The sequence below is a fragment of the Budorcas taxicolor genome, chromosome 16 (genome assembly GCF_023091745.1).
Source record: "Budorcas taxicolor isolate Tak-1 chromosome 16, Takin1.1, whole genome shotgun sequence".
In the NCBI taxonomy this organism is placed as follows: Eukaryota; Metazoa; Chordata; class Mammalia; order Artiodactyla; family Bovidae; genus Budorcas; species Budorcas taxicolor.
Genome location: NC_068925.1, coordinates 28771395 through 28789685, shown reverse-complemented (window position 1 = coordinate 28789685; position 18291 = coordinate 28771395). Strand labels below are relative to the sequence as shown.

The window sequence follows — 18291 nt, the reverse complement described above, 5'->3', positions numbered from 1 at the left end:
TAGACTTGGGCTGGAGTCTACACTCTATGACTTCCTAGTAATTGTGACACTTGCTCATTTGTTTAACCTCTATGAGCTTTAGCGTTTCAACTATACATTGGGGACAGGAAGAGCTCCTGCCACATAGCACTGATGTAAGGATTCAGTGACACCTTGCAGGTCAAATGCTTTGCACAATGCCTGGCACAGGGCAAATACTTGACAGCAGTTGTTATCATGATTGGCCAGAGAACATGGCATTGAAAAGAGGTATCAGGTCCCAGCCTGACCTCCACTTAGGACACTACAGATGGAAACATCAGTGGGGGTAGCTGCTGGGTAGAAGAACACCAGAATCTCCACTCCTTCCCATGGCCAGGTTACTTCCCTCCCATTGGAGGACCTTGGCCTGGGTGGGCACCAGGCAGAGAAAAGGATGGCGAGCAAGACCCACCTCCTACAAAGAGTTGTGTTTACCATGTGCCGGGCACTCTTCTAGATTCTCTGCAGATGTGAACTCATTTAATCTTTATAATGTCAGTGCAGAGGGTGCCACTGTTCCCTTCATTAATGAAAGTGAAAAGTAAACTTAAATGACCCCGCTCCCCCACCAGGTCCCACTCTGACCCTTAGGGCACAGCCACACCAAGCCTACGGCCCTGCCTCCCTAAGGCAACGGGCACCAGGTCAGCATGGATGCCCCCGTGTGATATCTGTGCCCCTCCTCCTTGATGCTCAGACACGTGCTTGGAAGGAAGAGCTCTCCATCACCCAAGGGTGACATTTCCTTTGTGACTGATCCAGGGTGCTGCTTCTCCCACTTCACCCTCCTTCCTCCTTTCGGTCATTTCTGTGTGATAAACGACAAGTGACAAAGATACTCAAGAAGGAAAAACTATGTGAGAAGAGGCAGACCTGGGCTTCAATTCCAACTGTAGCTATAGACACACCCCTTACTATTAAATAGCTCTGGGTCTCTGCAAGTGATTCATCTTCTGGACATTTTTCATCAATAAAGCAGAGATAATATCGACATCATGGTTTTCTCATAAGGATCAGACAGAAACACATGAAATTTATAGTATAATGCCCAGCTCCTCAATTACTAAGCTGTTGCTATTATCTGGCCATTTATTCGTAGCCTTAAGCTCTGGTCTGGCTGTTCACCCAAGAAAGATTCATTTGCCCTGAGCCTCCCTGTTTTCCTGACCTGTAAACTGGGGGTTGAGAACACATAATCTGCCTTGTAGGATCACTGTGAGAGTTGGGAGAGGTCTTGCATAAAGCTCGGCACACAAGATGGCTCCACCAACTGTGTACTTTACTCTGATTCTTATCATAATTAACTTCTCCCAGGAATTGAAAATTGGCTTAAACTCCCAATAACCACTGGAATTTCTTCTCAGTCACAACTCATGGGGGAGAAATATTTGTATATTTCTCTTTCATAAACATAAGAACTGCCCAAGAGACATTTGAAGATTTACAAGCTTTTAGACAACCACCTTAGAGAAGAACTGCCCACAATAAAGCAAGTCTGAGGCTGGCCCATGAAAAAAAAAGAAAATCAGGTGCTTCCTCTATAACTGTTTTAAAAATCTTCTCCTTCTCTCAGAAAGTTAACGTTAATCAAACCTTAATAGGATCCTAGCTACTTTCCCAGCTCTCAGGTGTGATGAAAAGAACATGGGGTTTAAGGTCAGACAACCTGGGGTCAAAGGCAGGTCTGGGACTGTTGTGTGACTACAGGTAAGACAGTTACCCTCTCTGAACCTCAGTCTCCTCACTTAGAAAATGGGAAAAAGAATCATATCAACGTCATAGGAATGTGAGGAAAAGTCAAATGAGATGTAAAAACAGTCTGTAAAATGAAAAACACTATGAAAATGTGAATTGTTATTATTTACTGTTAAGAGAAACGATATCATATTTAACGCTCAGTCCCAGAAACACGCTCAATCCCAGTAAACAGAGTCCCTCAGGAAGCCCCGTATCTCTGTGTCCTCCTCCTTTTTAAGTTGGACGTTGCTATTTACATTTTAACAGTCTTTTCACATCTGTATCTGCTATTATGTCATTTCAAATTGCTTTGGAAAGAGGCAAAGTATAAAAGCAAACAACACCTCCTGGATCATTTATCCTCTGCTCTCAGTTGCATTTGCAAGATGGCAGTAGATCAGATTTGCTGTCTGCAGCCTGGAACCCAGGACTGGTTTCTCTGGTTGAAGGTAGCCGGTCATCTCAGGAATCGAATCAGAAATGATACTAACCAGCCCTAAAGGGAACTCTCTCAGCCAAGGGGAAGCCTGATCCCAAAAATATTGCCTTGAATCCTCTGGTTTCATACCTTCAACCTCAAAGCAGAAATCTGCATTTTGTTTTCTGTAGAATTCTTAGAAGCAACATGTCTTTTTGAAACTTTGCTTTCTCCACCTACTAGTTTACCATCTATATAGAGATGAAGCCAGCCTGTAATGGGTTTAAAATGAGACAGCCAGGTAGGCGAGACACTCAAGCAATCGCAGCGTTTTAAACACAGAATACATGTTACACAAACACCACTCATAAACCTGAGTCACAGACTTCAGATGGAAGCTGGTACATGTATAAATAGCCTGTGTATGTCAAACACATGAAAAGAAGGGAAGTTGGGGGAATAAGGTCAAAATCATGGTGCCCAATTTAAACATAATAAAAATCTCAGCCTTATTATTTACAACCCCGAGTACAACTCCTACCCAAGAAGGAGAGAATGTCGAATGGAAAATTCTAAATGAACTAATGTCCTCGTGTTGAACCAGACAGCACGAGTGATGCATCAGCATCACTGAAGCTATAGTACTGTCGTCTCACTTCTCAGCGGCTGGATGCCACAGCACAGAACTGCCACACCAGCTCTTTCTGGCCTCAGGACTGTTTGGGAAGCCTTAAAAGTTAGTAGTTTTGACTAGTGTTGATTAATTGACTCGCCTTCAAAGGCCCTGTGATGGTTTGGGATGACAACAAAACTGTACAGTTTGTGGCGGCGAAGAATTAACACTTTGAACATGTCATCAGTATTTTAAAAAATCATTTTTTCCTACAATTGCCCCCTTCCCACTTCCCAGCCCCCACTCCTGATTTTGGCCATAATTCTTTACCAACATACCGTCCCCAACTCAGTTCCCAACATCACTGGGCTCTTACAAAGCAGAGCAGAAAAATAGACACCCTTGCAGACTCAAGGCTGGTTACAGTCCAAGGCAAGTCTGCACACTTTCCAGGCCCCGCCCATCGAAGTGAAGGGCGTGGCCAGGGCTTAGAAGAAACGCGAGAGTCTCAGGTAAGCCCGTGACATCCTTGAGATCTTCAATCGGTCCTACAGACGCAGCCTTGACTCTGGGTCACCCAGTTCCTCAGAGGGCACCCTCCAGCCTTCCAGCCATCACACCCACAGACCAGGAACGCAGCATGAACTTCAGGGAGCCTTTCAATAAAGGGGATTCAGGAAGCAGCAATTCTCGTTCAGAAGAGGTTTCGTGTTTCATCACCCCACGTGCCCCTGCTGCCCAGAAGGGATCTACAGGCCAAGTGTGGGGTGCGAACGCGGAAGACTGGTACACAGGGCGACAACACGTGTGACAGCAGGCTGGCTCGGCCGCTGGCTGCTGCCTGCTTCCGGCTCCCAATTCCGAGTATCTGCCCATCTCTGTCTGTCACATCCCCACACTGGTCCCTGCTCCCGTCACCAGCAGGATGGACCGCACAGCCTCGGGCCTCTCCCATCTCAGTCTCTGTGGATGTGCGTGGTCTTCGAGTTAAGAGCTCACTAAAGTGTAGATCATGCTGGATGCAAAAAGAAGAGGAAAAAAGACGGCATTAGTGGGAGCCCTCAAAGGACTTAGGCGACCCTTAAAAGAGGCACCTTCCATAAGCCAGACCCCTGGCTTCTTTCTCATTCCTGTCATTAAAGCAACTTATCTGCTCCCCAAACTCTTCCCTCTTCTACTTCCCACCTCATGTAACCATTGTTACAAGGCCACACTGTGCCCCTTGGATGAGAGATATGACTGCTCTGAGCATCTCTCATTATTATCAACAGGATAATAATTAGGGCTGCTATTCCTCTTTTCTGCAATTGCAGGGCAGGTCCCCAGGGGTCCGGGGTGCCATGGATTCTTTATGCCACCAGCTGCCACATGCATATGTGATGGCCATGTCCAGGGGCTCCGAGATTATGCTGGTTAATATGTCAGTGCTGGGGAGAAGCTCACCATCATGACTGTAGGGACGTGTGTGTGAACACAGGCCCTCTGGGCTCACAAACTAAATGAATTCGTAGCTGGTTAATTCCCCGGCCCTCTTGTTTTTAACAAAGTCCAGGCATTAAACATGCATTAAGAGCACGTGTCCTATGTCCTACGGTGGTGTTCCAACACCACGGAGGAGGGGGTCATGCATCCCTGTGCCCTTAGAAAGGGCTGCAAGCTAATTCTGCAACAAGGAAGAAGATTCTATACCAAAATATACACTCTATCTGGCAGAAAGAAAAACAACTCTTATAGAGAGAAGAAAGGAAAATCTAAGAAACAAAACCAAAAACAATGAAACTGAAGAATTCTGCTTCTAACCTCCAGCTGCAAAGCCCCATCAAGGCCCTTCTGAGGAGCTCAAGTTTTGCCTTTGAGAATCTGGTACACTTCATGCTCACAGAGCCTCACCGGTCAGGCCTGGAGCTACAGCAGTCTTATTTGACACGGGGAAATACAGGGATGAAAAGTGGATCACTCAAAGTCACAGAGCAAGGCGAGGAGCCACGTCCCAACACCAAAGCCAGTGCTCCTTCCACTATAACACTGAGCCTCACAGTATCTGTTCACTCACTTTCCTTCCTGTGTTCATTTAATATTTATTGAGTGTCTCCTGAGTGCCAGTCCCTATTCTTAGTGCTGGGAAACTGATGGAGTATACAGCCCCATCCACTGCACTGAGGGAGGGTACAGTTAAGCTGTAGCAACAATAAGGATTGGGCAAGCACCTACTATGTGCTGGGCACAACCAGGGCACTACAGATACAGAGGTGAATGAAACAGACGAAGTCTCTGGCATCAAGTACATCATAAGTAACATACCCAGAGTGAGAGAAACGAACAGGAGGGGAGGCAGGCACAACCCAGAGTAACTGGTTAGGAGGGTGGTGCTACTTAGGTATTAGTACCATTCTGGTTTACACCCTTAATTTGAAAAGGACTTTATGCTGAACAGGCAGAAGCCACACTGGACTAACCAGTTTCTATTAATTTTGATTTTAATATTAGCATTAGTATTAATATTCAGTCAGTTCAGTCACTCAGTTGTGTCCAACTCTTTGCAACCCCATGAACTACAGCACGCCAGGCCTCCTTGTCCATTACCAACTCCTGGAGTTCACCTAAACCCATGTCCATTGAGTTGGTAATGCCATCCAACCATCTCATCCTCTGTCGTCCCGTTCTCTTCCTGCCCTCAATCTTTCCTAGCATCAGGGTCTTTTCAAATGAGTCAGCTCTTTGCATCAGGTGGCCAAAGTATTGGAGTTTCAGCTTCAGCATCAGTCCTTCCAATGAATATTCAGGGCTGATTTCCTCTAGGATGAACTGGTTGGATCTCCTTGCAGTCCAAGGGACTCTCAAGAGTCTTCTCCAACACCACAGTTCAAAAGCATCAATTCTTCGGCACTCAGCTTTCTTTATAGTTCAACTCTCACATCCATACATGACCAATGGAAAAACCATGGCCTTGACTAGATGGACTTTTGCTGACAAAGTAATGTCTCTGCTTTTCAAAATGCTTTCTAGGTTGGTCATAACTTTCCTTCCAAGGAGTGAGCGTCTTTTAATTTCATGGCTGCAATCACTATCTGCAGTGATTTTGGAGCCCAGAATCTACAAGATTGTCTAGAACTAACACCCAAAAAGATGTCCTTTTCATTATAGGGGACTGGAATGCAGACGTAGGAAGTCAAGAAACACCTGGAGTAACAGGCAAATTTGGCCTTGGAGTACAGAATGACGCAGAGAAAGGCTAATAGAGTTCTGCCAAGAGAACGCACTGGTCATAGTAAATACCCTCTTCCAACAACACAAGAGAAGACTCTACACATGGACATCACCAGATGGTCGATACCAAAATCAGATCGATTATATTCTTTACAGCCAAAGATGGAGATGCTCTATACAGTCAGCAAAAAGAAGACCAGGAGCTGACTGTGGCTCAGATCAAGAACTCCTTATTGCCAAATTCAGACTGAAATTGAAGAAAGTGGAGAAAACCACTAGACCATTCAGGTATGACCTAAATCAAATCCCTTACAATTATACAGTGGAAGTGAGAAATAGATTTAAGGGACTAGATCTGATAGACAGAGTGCCTGATGCACTATGGATGGAGGTTCATGACATTGTACAGGAGACAGGGATCAAGACCATCCCCAAGAAAAAGAAATGCAAAAAAGCAAAATGGCTGTCTGAGGAGGCTTTACAAATAGCTGTGGAAAGAAGGGAAGGGAAAAGCAAAGGAGAAAAAAAGTATTAATATTAAGTAGCCCCTATCCTGGGGTTTCCTGGGTGGCGCTAGTGGTAAGGAATCCACCTACCAATGCAGGAGTTGAAAGGGACTCTGGTTTGACCCCTGGGTTAGGAAGACCTCCTGGAGGAGGACATGGCAACCCACTCCAGTATTCTTGCCTGGAGAATCCCCATGGACAGAGGGGCCTGGTGGGTTACGATCCATAGGCTTGCAAAGAATCAAACACGACGGAAGTGACTTAGCACACATGCACAACCCCCATCCCATGTAACCTGCAAAGGTCTCCTGCTCCACAAGGCAACCTGAGGAGGGGGTGGCACTGGATGCTGGGGTGGTTCACATGGCATACAGGGCAGAGTCCGGCTCTGCGGTCAACTGCTAACTGTTAGTTAGGACCTTCGACACATTTCTTAATCTCCATGATGTTGTTAGGAACCCATTGGGAACCTCAAACTATAAAATCCAAACCCCTCCTTTACAGGGTTCCCAGTGGCTGTCACTCGAGTCCATCATTGTGCTCGACTCAGAAGCAGCTCTCCGTGCACGTGGGTCCCCTTCTGTCCCTGTGAGAGTGGCCTGGGCTGACAGTCCTGTGCTCACCACAAGCCCTGGATCTAAGGAGCTGGGAGCCCCTGAGGTATGAGAAACAGGGTCTGTGAGGAGCTCTGAAGAGCACCAAGAAGTCAGATTCAACAAAGAAGGCAGGACCCTGATTGCCACCCAGGGTCACAGTGAGGCGGGAGAAGCAGTTATTTCCCCTTTTGTTTTGGAAACAAAGTCATTAACGAATGTAACATGAAGGCAGAGTCAAACTAAACTAAAGGACAGAGACAGAATGTCTGGAACATGGTCAGTTACAGGATGATCACAGCCATCTAACAGGCAGGAGCCCCAGGACTGCCCCCACAGCTCAGCAGACAGAGAGCAAAGTCATGAGGACTCCTATGCCTTCTTCCCTCCAGCACCTTAGGTTCCAGCAGTTACTGCAACAAAACTGAAATGAGGGAGCTTGATCTGCCATCCAGACTAAAGCGGATCCCCAGTGAACAGGGAAGGATCAGGGGAAAGTTCTTTCCTTGTTCTGCTGGCTTTGAAGAGGGACAACACTGCCTCTGGGGACAGGCCCCTCACCTATGACTCAGCAGCAGGGACTGCCTGCAGCCCCACAAAGAAGCTGAGCACACTCCAGTGAGGAAACCTAACTTCCCTGTTAGCCCAAGGTGAACAAATCGCTAAGCCCATGAAACCCTGAGTCACCTTCTGCAGGCTTCCCAAGATAAAAAGCAGTTTGAGCCAGCTTTCATTAAGACACTTGGGCCAATCTGCTGGGCACCTTGGAAAGCTCCAGAGAGGCTTCAGAGACCCTTAGGCTCCTTGCAAATTGAAATAGGCAATGTACCAGGACATTCCATCCAGGAAGAGGATAGAAGTGTCACCCTGAGCCTGAACCAACCCTTGACTCCAACAAGAATGTGGTAAAAAACAAAAAAAGAGAGAGAGAGAGAGAGAGAATGTGGTAGAATATTCTGAATCACCTCCAGGGCTGAGTTATTCCAGAAGTTATAGATGCGGTGCTTCTGAGTCTTCTGGACCCTGGGGATGCAGAGAGGAGAGGAGGTGGACAAGCAGCATCTCCCGGATGATGCACAGCCCTGCAATTCTGAATAAGCAGACCTGAGACCAAGAATCTGCTTGTTAAAAAGCATACCCTCCTCACCCCCTGATCCTAAGGCAGAAGATCCAAAGACCACATTTCGATAAAAGACTTTTCTAAAGGTTTCCCTAAAGGAAATCAACCCTGAATATTCACTGGAAGGACTGATGCTGAAGCTCCAATGCTTTGGCCACCTGATGGGAAGAGCCAATTCGTTGATAAAGACCCTAATGCTAGGAAAGATTGAAGGAAGGAGGAGAAAAGGGTGACAGAGGATGAGATGGTTGGATGGTATCACTGACTCTATGGACATGAGTATGAGCAAACTCCGGGAGATGGTGAAGGACAGGGAAGCCTGGCGTGCTGCAGCCCATGGGGTCACAAAGAGTCGAGCACAAGTGAGCAACTAAACAACAACAACAAAGATTTTCTAAGAGCCACCAGTTAAGAGCTTGGTCTTTGGGACTCAACTTGAGAGGGACTTCCAGCTTTGTCACTACGAGCTGTGACCGTGGGAAAATGGCTTAATGTCTCAGACTCAGTTTCCTCATTGTCAACATGAGGGCAGTGATAGCATTTAGCTCATACACTAGGCAATATACGCCAAGCTCTTAGCTCAAAGCATGGCTTGGCTTTTTTTAAATTTTTAATTGGAGGATAATTGCTTTACAATGTTGCGTTAGTTTCTGCCGTACATCAACATGAATGAATCAGTCATAGGTATGCATATGTCCCCTCCCTTTTGAACTCCCCTCCTACCCCATTCCACCCATTGAGGTTGTCAGAGAGCACTGGGTTTGAGCTCCATGTGTCATATAGCAAATTCCCACTGGCTGTCTATTTTATATATGATAATGTACGTGTTTCAATTTTGCTCTTTCGTCTCTTCCTCTCCTTCCCTCATTGTGTCCACAAGTCTATTCTATGTCTGGGTGCCCATTGCCACCCTGCAAATGTGAACCATCTTTCTAAATTCCACATATATGCATTCATATACAATATTTGTTTTTCTCTTTCTGACCTACTTCACACAGTACAGTAGGCTCCAGGTTCGTTCACCTCATCAGAGCTGACTCAAATGCATTCCTTTTCATGGCTGAGTAATATTCCATTGTATATATATACCACAACTTCTTTATCCATTCATCTGTTGATGGACATCTAGGTTGCTTCCATGTCCTGGCTACTGTAAATAGTGCTGCAATGAACATTGGGGTACATGCGCCTCTTTCAGTTATGGTTTCCTCAGGGTATATATGTGCAATAGTGGGATTGTTGGGTCATTTGATAGTTTTATTGCTAGTTTTTTAAGGAATCTCCATGCTGTTCTCCATAGCGGGTATATCAATTTACATTCCCACCAACAACGCAAGAGGGTTCCCTTTTCTCCACGTCTTCTGCAGCACTTATTGGTTGTAGATTTTCAGTGATGGCCATTCTGACCAGTGTGAGGAGACACCTCATCATAGTGTTGATTTGCATTTCTCTAATAATGAGTGATGCTGAGCATCTTTTCATGTGTTTATTAGCCATCTGTATGTTTTCTTTGGAGAAATGTCTGTTTGGGTCTTCTGCCCACTTTTTGATTGGGTTGTTTAAATACTGGGTAAATGCAGCTGCTTTCCGCCTGCCCCCAGCCTAACTCAAACTCCAAGGCAGGCCCCTCTTCCTCGCCTGGCTACTGCCGACCAGACCACTTTGAGGATAGCGCTGGGTACCTGGAGATATTGTGGCCTGGTGCAGATAGGGACAGGAGAGCAAAGTGACAGGTGAGACACCTCAGGGATGAGCCCAAAAAGGAACAGGAAGGAGGAGGAGACATTTTCAGAAAAGGCACTTCCTGGGGTATCAAACCACAAGACACTCTGTTTATAGCTATTCACTTCATTAGGATATTCTACTCAGAAGTGAAGTGAAAAGAGGGGAGACTCTTGAAACAGAGTTACAAAGTCAGCATGTTTTATTTAATTAGAGTGGTGTTGCATAATATTGGGAGAATTGTGAGTATAAGCATTTAAGGACCCAAAATGCCCATTTGTGAAGCGTGACTGCCCCAGGGGGTCTCTGTTATGGTCCCCAAGAATGCTTTCACATGAGACTAGGGGGCAAGGGGCGATAAGGCTATGCATCCGCGGCCACTGGTGACCTGACTATCTGAGCTGTGGAGCTGCTGGGGGCAGGGAGCCCTACGGAGGAGTAACCAAGCGCACTTTACCAACAATCTCCTAAGAGGGGTTGGCAGAATGTGTTTTCACTGTGTAGCTCAAAGGCTACACCTGTCAGCTGGCAAGGTAGGACCTTGTGCCCCTCCCTCTCCTTCATACAGAAACCGTTAGATGGCTCCAACCGTCCCTGACAGGCCAGGACTCCAATGCTCAAAGGCCTGATATCCCCTCCACTTGCTACAGGAGTCAAATCCACCAAGAGGAGCAGAAACTCACCAGTAAAGGTAGTAGAAGAAGGAGAGGAGATAGAAGGCCAGCTTACACCACGCCTCCTTCTGACAGTAACTCAAGGTGTCTGCGTTCATGACCACCGGTGGGTCATAGGCGAGCTCGGAGCTGTCTGCTGGACAGTGGAAATACCTGCAGGAAGAGCAGACATGCCGTCATCGGCTCTGAGACCTGGGAGGGACATGGGAAGTCATCAAGGCTGAGTCTTCCTGATGCCAGGCTTCCCTCTGAGGAATCGCTGCCAAGCAGTCATCTGCATTCTGCCAGAATCACTGCCCAAAATACAGCCCAGGAATCACTAACCAGTGGCTCAACCACTGTCTTCCAGCAGGTGGTAACACCCGAATACGCAGACCCACCAGCGTCACATTCGCCCCACACACAGGTGCCCTGGTAGAAGGAAACCGTGTCACTTGGGAGGTACCAGGAAGAGCCTCCTTTCTGCATGGATGTGGGTGGGTGAGGGGTGGTCTGTGTTGTGGGCAGGTTGGGGGGGTGTTCTGCTATGTGTACAGATCTGGGCATCACTAGGGGCACACGTGTGTGTGGACGTCAGTTGTATCTCTGCCTCCAAGTGTTGCTGTACCACAATTCTACCATACATATTCATTACTTTGGATTAAACATTAAGTCGTTTTGGATTATCCTCCTCCCAGACCCTCTTTTAAAATCCCGGGTACTCTGGAAGGGACATCACATTCCCACTTGAGCATGGAGGAGTTTACAGGTAATTTTCTCCTTGAGAGAAGGATGAGAACAACAAAAAGAACATTGGCCACTGCAGGGAGAGAGCTGCTCCAGAGGGAAACGGGGTGAACCCAGACAGCGGTGGGAGGAGGGGGCAAACGCAGACTTGGTGTCAGCTTCAAAACATCGCCTTGGCGCAGCGTGAACCAGCTGTGCTCACAGGAAGCAAGAGACTCCGGCTGTGTTGGGTGAGACCTCGGGAAGTGGTCAGGCAGGAGGTGAGTCCTGCCCCTGAGGCTGTCCATCTGTCTGGCCCTTACAAAGACACTGCCCCCAGGGTCTCAGCCAGCACCTCATTCAAAGCCAGAGAACAAAGTGCAGCTGAAATCGCTCTGCAGCTGCTTTTTTGTCAGTCTGGTGAGGGAATCAGGAAGCCGGGTGCAAATTAATGGCTCCTGTGAGCCTCTGGGTCCCACCGTGGTCCTCGAGGGAAATGGAGGACCAGGCGAGGGGTGTGATGGGCTTAATCACACCGCCTTTGAAGAGCGTCCCTGTAACGCAGCAACTCCCGGAGCTGGTATTTCAGTTCCCTCTTCATCCCCTTCAGAGGACTGCACTGACATTATCTGTCATCTACGCTGTGCTGAGAGGAAATCACAAGCCAGATTCAATGACATCTGCCAGCTCACAGCCCTCCAGGCCACTCACCGCTCCTCTTCCTGGGAGCACATTTCAAAACCTATTTGCTTTTGCTGTGCCTTGTTCCCAGGTGACATCATTAAGTGAAGGCAAGGGTGGCAGGGTGGCTGAGTGGCTCAGGGACTGAGCTTCTTCGAGTCAGCCATTAACCTCTCTGAACCCCAACTTCCACATCTGTAAAATGGGGCTGAAACTGCCTACTCCAAAGGGCTCTTGTGACAACTGTGTGAAGTGATGGGTCCAAATAAACTCAAAGAACAGATGCTGAACAAAAGTACTGCCGTTCTACTTGCAATTAAGCATACAGAGCTAAGGCAGAGGGGGCTTTAACTGCCCTTCGGAGAGGAAAGGTGGGCAGAAAGGAAAGAGAGGGAGTTCAAGGACTCTGATTTGTAAAGGACACTTCCCCTCCTCAATCCTTTTTCTTTCATTTTCTGGGTACTTACAAACTGCCAGAACTAGGCTAGATCTGTCAGGGATTCAAAAACAAGGCTAACTTCCTACTGGCAAGAAAATTGCAGTCACTCCCTTATACACGGAAACGTTCCAAGTGGAACGGCATGGCTAGCTCTCCCTCCCTCCCTTTTGGAGGGGTGATAGCCCTAAGAATCAGTACACTAACCAAACTTTGGTAAATAAACCACATTTTTGATACCCTGGATTAACAACGCACTGTTTGAAGAACTCTGGGACAAATGACTTTTAGAGGGAGAAGAGCCAGCCGTCAGGTGACAAAGATATGACCTGTGTTTCCTGCAGAAATGGCCCTGCCATGTCCCAGCCGAGTGATGCTGGGTTGTGACTTAAACTTGGTAAGTCTTTGTGACCTGTGTGTACCACCCACCCTTCTGTTGTGGATATTGGAGGAGGCAGACATGGAAAGTCTCTGGGTGGGTATGCAATCCATTTTAACACCATAATGTTTCTATTTGACTTCTCTTTAAATTCAGATTTTAGTAGGTTACCTTTACATAAAAGGACTTTCGTATGTAACTGAATCATCTTCATTCCTCCCTAAACCTGCATCCTGCTCTTGGTCACCTCCTAGCCACCCAGCCTTGACATGCCCCCTCTTCCTCACCTCCTGTTTCCAATTATTGGCCAAATTATGTCCAGTTTACCTCTCCAGACCTCTCCCCCTCTTTTCTCTCCATCCCAACTTCCATTACCTGGGACAAGCCTTCATTCTTTCCACCTGGAATTTCACCAGAACCTCCTAATTAGATTTCGTCCTTAAAATTTCAGCCTCCTGCCCAGCCTTCCCACTGCTGTCAGGGTCACCATCCTAAAAATTGGGTCCAGCAATGTCATTTTCCTCCTGGAAAGCTCCTGAGAGTGAGCCATTCCCTGCAGAAGAAGCGTTTCCAACTTCCTACCAACTCATTTCAGACCCTCCACACCTGATCCCCAGCTGTCAACCCCATCTCTGCTCCCTTTCATCTCAGAACCCCACAGCCAACCACGCTGAACAACCGCTGCTCCCCAGAACACCAGGAGCTCTCTTACCTCTGAGCTTTGCAAAGGCTAGTCCCTTAACCTCGAATGTGCTTTTCCAGATTCCCCAGTGCTGCCCCTCCATTCCTCTACATTCCACCCATGCTCCTCAGACACCTGGTAAGAATATATTTCCCTCCACCACCGGGGTATATATTCCTTGAAGGTAATATTATATTTTACATTCATCTTAGAATCCCCCACAATGTCTGGCCTCTGGTATGTCTTCCATATGTTTGCTAAATGAAGGAGTGAATATTCTAGACGTGACTGAATACAGGCTATACTGTATGGTATAATGGCAATGATTAAATGTTTGTGGGGCACCAAAAGTGTGGCTCATTTATCTGTACAATTGCATCTTTTACTACTTTGGTATACACTTCCCCCACCCCCAACCCACCTTCTATACCCATATGGTGATTCTCTTTTACAAAAAGCCCAGATCATATGATCTGATGCATGGTCTTAGCAGGGAATAGAACATTTAAAATCAGAACTGTCCCAGAAAATGCAGCCCATCTGGTAGGTGGGTTATTTTTATTAATATATAATTCATATGCCAAAAAATTCACCTTTTAAAAGTATACAATTCAGTGGTTTTTAATATACTCACAGCATTGTACAACATCACCAGTATCTAATTTCAGAACATTTTCATCGATTTCAAAAGAAAACAGTGTACCCATCAGCAGTCACTCCTCACTCCCACTCCCTTCCAGCCCCTGGCAATCCCCACTCTACTTTCCATCTCTATAGATCTGCCGGTTCCAGACATTTCTTATAAATGGCTTTTTGTGATTGGCTTCTTTCCTTGTGGCTCAGCTGGTAAAGAATCCGCCTGCAATGTGGAAGACCTGGGTTCAATCCCTGGGTTGGGAAGATCCCTCGGAGAAGGGGAAGGGTACCACTCCTGGAGAATTCCATGAGGTCGAAAAGAGTATTCTGGCCTGGAGAATTCCCATGGGGTCGCAAAGAGTCAGACATGACTGAGCGACTTTCACTTCACTTCTTTCACTTGTAATGTTTTCAGGCTTTGTCCATGGTGTTGCATCCATCAGTACTTTATTGGTTTTTATTGCTCAATAACACTCCATTGTAAGGATACATCACATTTAGTTTCTTCATTCATCTTATGATGGAAACTTGGGTTGTGTCTTTGTTGTTGTTGTTGTTGTTTAGTCGCTAAGTTGTGTCTAACTCTTTGCAACCCCATGGACTGCAGCCAGCCAGACTCCTCTGTCCATGGGGTCTTCCAGGCAAGAAAACTGGAGTGGGGTGCCATTTCCTTCTCCAGGGGATCTTCCTGACCCAGGGATCAAACCCACATTTCTTATGTCTCCAGCATTGGCAGGCGGATTCTAGATTGCTGAGCCACCAGGGAAGCCTTGGTTTTGCCTACTTTGTGGCTACTGTGAATAATGCTATAGCTGCCTTTAACACTGATCTGTGAGGGCTGAGGCTGTGGTTAGTGGAATTTATAGGAAGGACCTTCCCTCGCTGGACTTACTGGACTGCTATCTGAGAGCAGCTTGCAGAGAAGGCTTTGGGGTAAGGGTCACCCAGGAAGGGGTGAGAGGAAGGCACAGCTGGCTGGTCCATGTGGAGGGTGTCATCTCTACAGGGCAGGCTGCCTGTGCAGGAAAGGGAAGGACGGAGCAGTCCCAAGCAGACTTACCTCCAGAAGTGATAGAAGAGCAGAGGGACATTGAGCCCCAGGGTGAGCCACTCCTGAGCACACAGGAACATGATGCAGAAGAGGCTGTGGATGGAGTATTCTGGCAGCACCAGCTGAAGAGGAAGCAGAGACGCAGGCCTGAGTGAGAGGGAGGAGAAGCCACCCCAGCCTCTACAGCAGCTGACGTCTGCCTGGATCCTGCCTCCGACACGCTGCTGACACACAGCCCCTGCCCCGCACAGCATCACAGAGTCACTGCCCCGGCCACTTCTGGTAAGTTCTCCTCTTATGTGACCAGAGCCATGCTTTATACCTAGCCCTAAATGGACAGAGGCCCTCAGCACCCTACATACCAGAACAGGGCACTTGCTTCACAGGGTCACCCATGGATGACCCCCTGGGAGAAGCAGAAGAGGCCATCCAGCCCCCGTGATGTCTGACCCCGGGCGGGAAGTACTGGAAGAAACACTGATAGGGTTTTCAGTGATTCAACAACTGCGCTGCTCCTGTTTTCCTAGCCACTATGCATTCACATATAGAGACTCACAGACCTAAAGCAAATATTAATATGTGTGCACGCATCCTAAGTCACTTCAGTTGTATCCAACTATTTAGTTCAAATAAAGGAGAGCTGGGGAAACGGCATTTTGCTTGATGGTGGATGGATCCAGAGGAACCTGAGAGGAACAACATGTAATGATAAAAGAGGGAAACTTGAACCTCCGGAGGGAAAAGAGTCCGATCCAGATCAAGAAGGGTCAGACGGTAGAAGGTGACCAGCAGGAAGACCAAACCTCCCGACCCCAATCCACCCACACTGGTGTAAATGGTAAAAAGAGCTCAATGACTATGAACCACCCCCTCCTAAGGGTGGTTACATCTTAACAGAAAGTAAAGTTGAAACAGAAATCAAAGTGACTATAAAAGAGAAATCTGGTACCCAGGCAAGTAGCAAGGAAACCCTAAAACAGAGATATAAATGTACCATCTTTCTCACTCATAGAGGAATAAATATTTAATGAATGAGTATTTAATGAATGTATACATCTATGTCGGGGTGGGGGGTGGTTAGTCTCTGGGCATTGTTTAGACCATGATGAATGCTTTGGTCCAGCTAGCATATTCTAACCATCCTTCAAGACCTGTCTCAAACACCACTTTCTAATGGAAGCTCTGCCCAGCCCACCGCACCGCTCCCCCACCCTAAAGGTCTCAGCCCCACAGGATGCTTTCTGACCCTCACCCAGGGGGATTCTCCACGTCCATGATGGAGTCATAACCTTCCTCCCACCTCTCAACACATGTAGATCTCCTCCAGGATCTACTCCACAAGTCTATAAACTGTCCTGGCCAAACTCTATTTTTGCACTTAGTAGAGACTTAGCAAGTATTTGACAAAATCAATTGAACTGACCATGCGCGCGAGGCTGGAGCATGGCTGGCTGGCATCAGGGATGCAGCCTGTGGCCACAAACCAAAATTCCTCTGGATGGGAAACAAACTGCCTCTAACTGTCCCATCTTGGGGAAAGAACACGACCTCGGTCTCTTTCTCACTTTTGTCAGATTAGCCAACTGGCCCAGATGACAGACACAGTGAGGGACACGCATTTGAAATAAATACATGCAGAGGCACATGTGGAAGAAATGCATTTTGTAACTAAGTGGCATCTTCTTTCATCTCAAGTCCAGTGAAGAATGAACTGCATTGACCCACATCTTACAATTCTCAGGCAGTAATCCTAGAATCAACATACAAGAGCCAGCAGTGACCTCAGTGGGGGAACTGAGCACAGCCAGCCCCTAAGAGCCTGGACCACCTGGTAGGAGGGGGTATGTTCCATCATTTCTCCTCCCAGGACCTTGCAGCCATCTTTACCAGCCCCATCTGTGCCCAGCCAAGGCACCTCCTCACCTCCTCCTGCTTAAAGAGAAAATCCCCCTCCTCCCTTCTCCAGTTCTCAGCCTGCCAGCTCCAGGGGGCAGTGGCTGTGACCTCTACTACTTACATCTCTTCATTTTTTAATCATCAATTTCAGACACTTATGCCAAGGTAATTAACATGTTAAGAGACAGCCACCGCGGGCCTGGATCATCCCCGTCTGTAGCTCCAGTGACAAACCTCCGACTGATTACAGGTCCCCCTATTCATCACCATCACTGCTTCTCTCTTCGGAGCTTGATTTATAGTGGAAGCTGCAACCTTCTGAGCAGGGAGGATTTGTCACTGTCACCACACCGAGGAAAACTGCTTAATGGAGGCCACCTGGGTCCACAGAGGACACAAGCTGAGAATCCATGCTGCTCTTGGGGTGGCTTCTCCCAGCTGCCTCTGCCTAACACTGAGCAGCACCCTTGCAGGTGGGACAGCAAGGGTGCCCTTTATGTCCACGCATTGCTTTTCTCCTGCTTCCCCAGGAGGTCCCTGTTCTGTGGCGGGGACTGTTCCTCCTGGACCCAGTGAACCTCCACCAGGCCACATGCTCCGGGCCTGCCCACTGGGCGTTACTGCTGCCCCCCACCCCCACACCCCACCCCGGCTCCCTTCCACATACCCCTCCTCGCCCCCACCCCTCACACTTCCTGAATCTGCCCTTAGGATGTTACTGGGTGGGGCCGAAGGGCTGTGAGCAGAAACGGCTGGAGGATTTACCAGCCAAGACAAAGCGCTCCGGGGTCTCTTTCTCCCCTATGACACAGCAAGGCACACTTAATTGGAGGGTCCTCCATCATCCTGAAGCCATAAGTGAGGAGAGAGGTGCTGGGGCAGCTGGGGATGGACAACCAGCATGAACAAGAAAGAAATGCGGTTTGGAGGGTTTGGTTCGGTTTATGTTTTGTTGTTGTTGGGTGTTTTGTTTTGCTTTTTGTGGTTGTTTGGTTTGTTTGGGTGGCCCAGCCATGCAGCATGCAGGATCTTAGTTCCCTGATCGGGATTCCAATCCACCTGCGGTCTTAACCACTGCACTGCATCCAATGCTACTGAGATTCGGGAGCTGTTTCTTACCATAGCATCATTTAACCCATCTTGTCTGGTACAGAATGAGTAATCAGTGGGAAGAGCAACGTGGCGACTCCTCCTGATGAGCAGCCTGCCCTTGC

The 18291-nt window shown here is 47.6% G+C and overlaps 1 protein-coding gene across 1 annotated transcript in view; it reads right to left on the bottom strand.

Annotated features, from left to right (window-relative positions):
- Positions 1-3762: 3762 nt before the first annotated feature.
- Positions 3763-18291, bottom strand: part of CNIH3 (cornichon family AMPA receptor auxiliary protein 3) — a 121462-nt gene continuing 106933 nt past the window's right edge. Inside the window, exons 4-6 of the mRNA XM_052653983.1 lie at positions 15191-15303; positions 10621-10764; positions 3763-3804 (exon numbers count right to left, since the gene is read on the bottom strand). Coding sequence (XP_052509943.1) covers positions 3777-3804; positions 10621-10764; positions 15191-15303 — 285 coding nt within the window. The 3' untranslated portion in view covers positions 3763-3776. The remainder of the gene's footprint in view (positions 3805-10620; positions 10765-15190; positions 15304-18291) is intronic.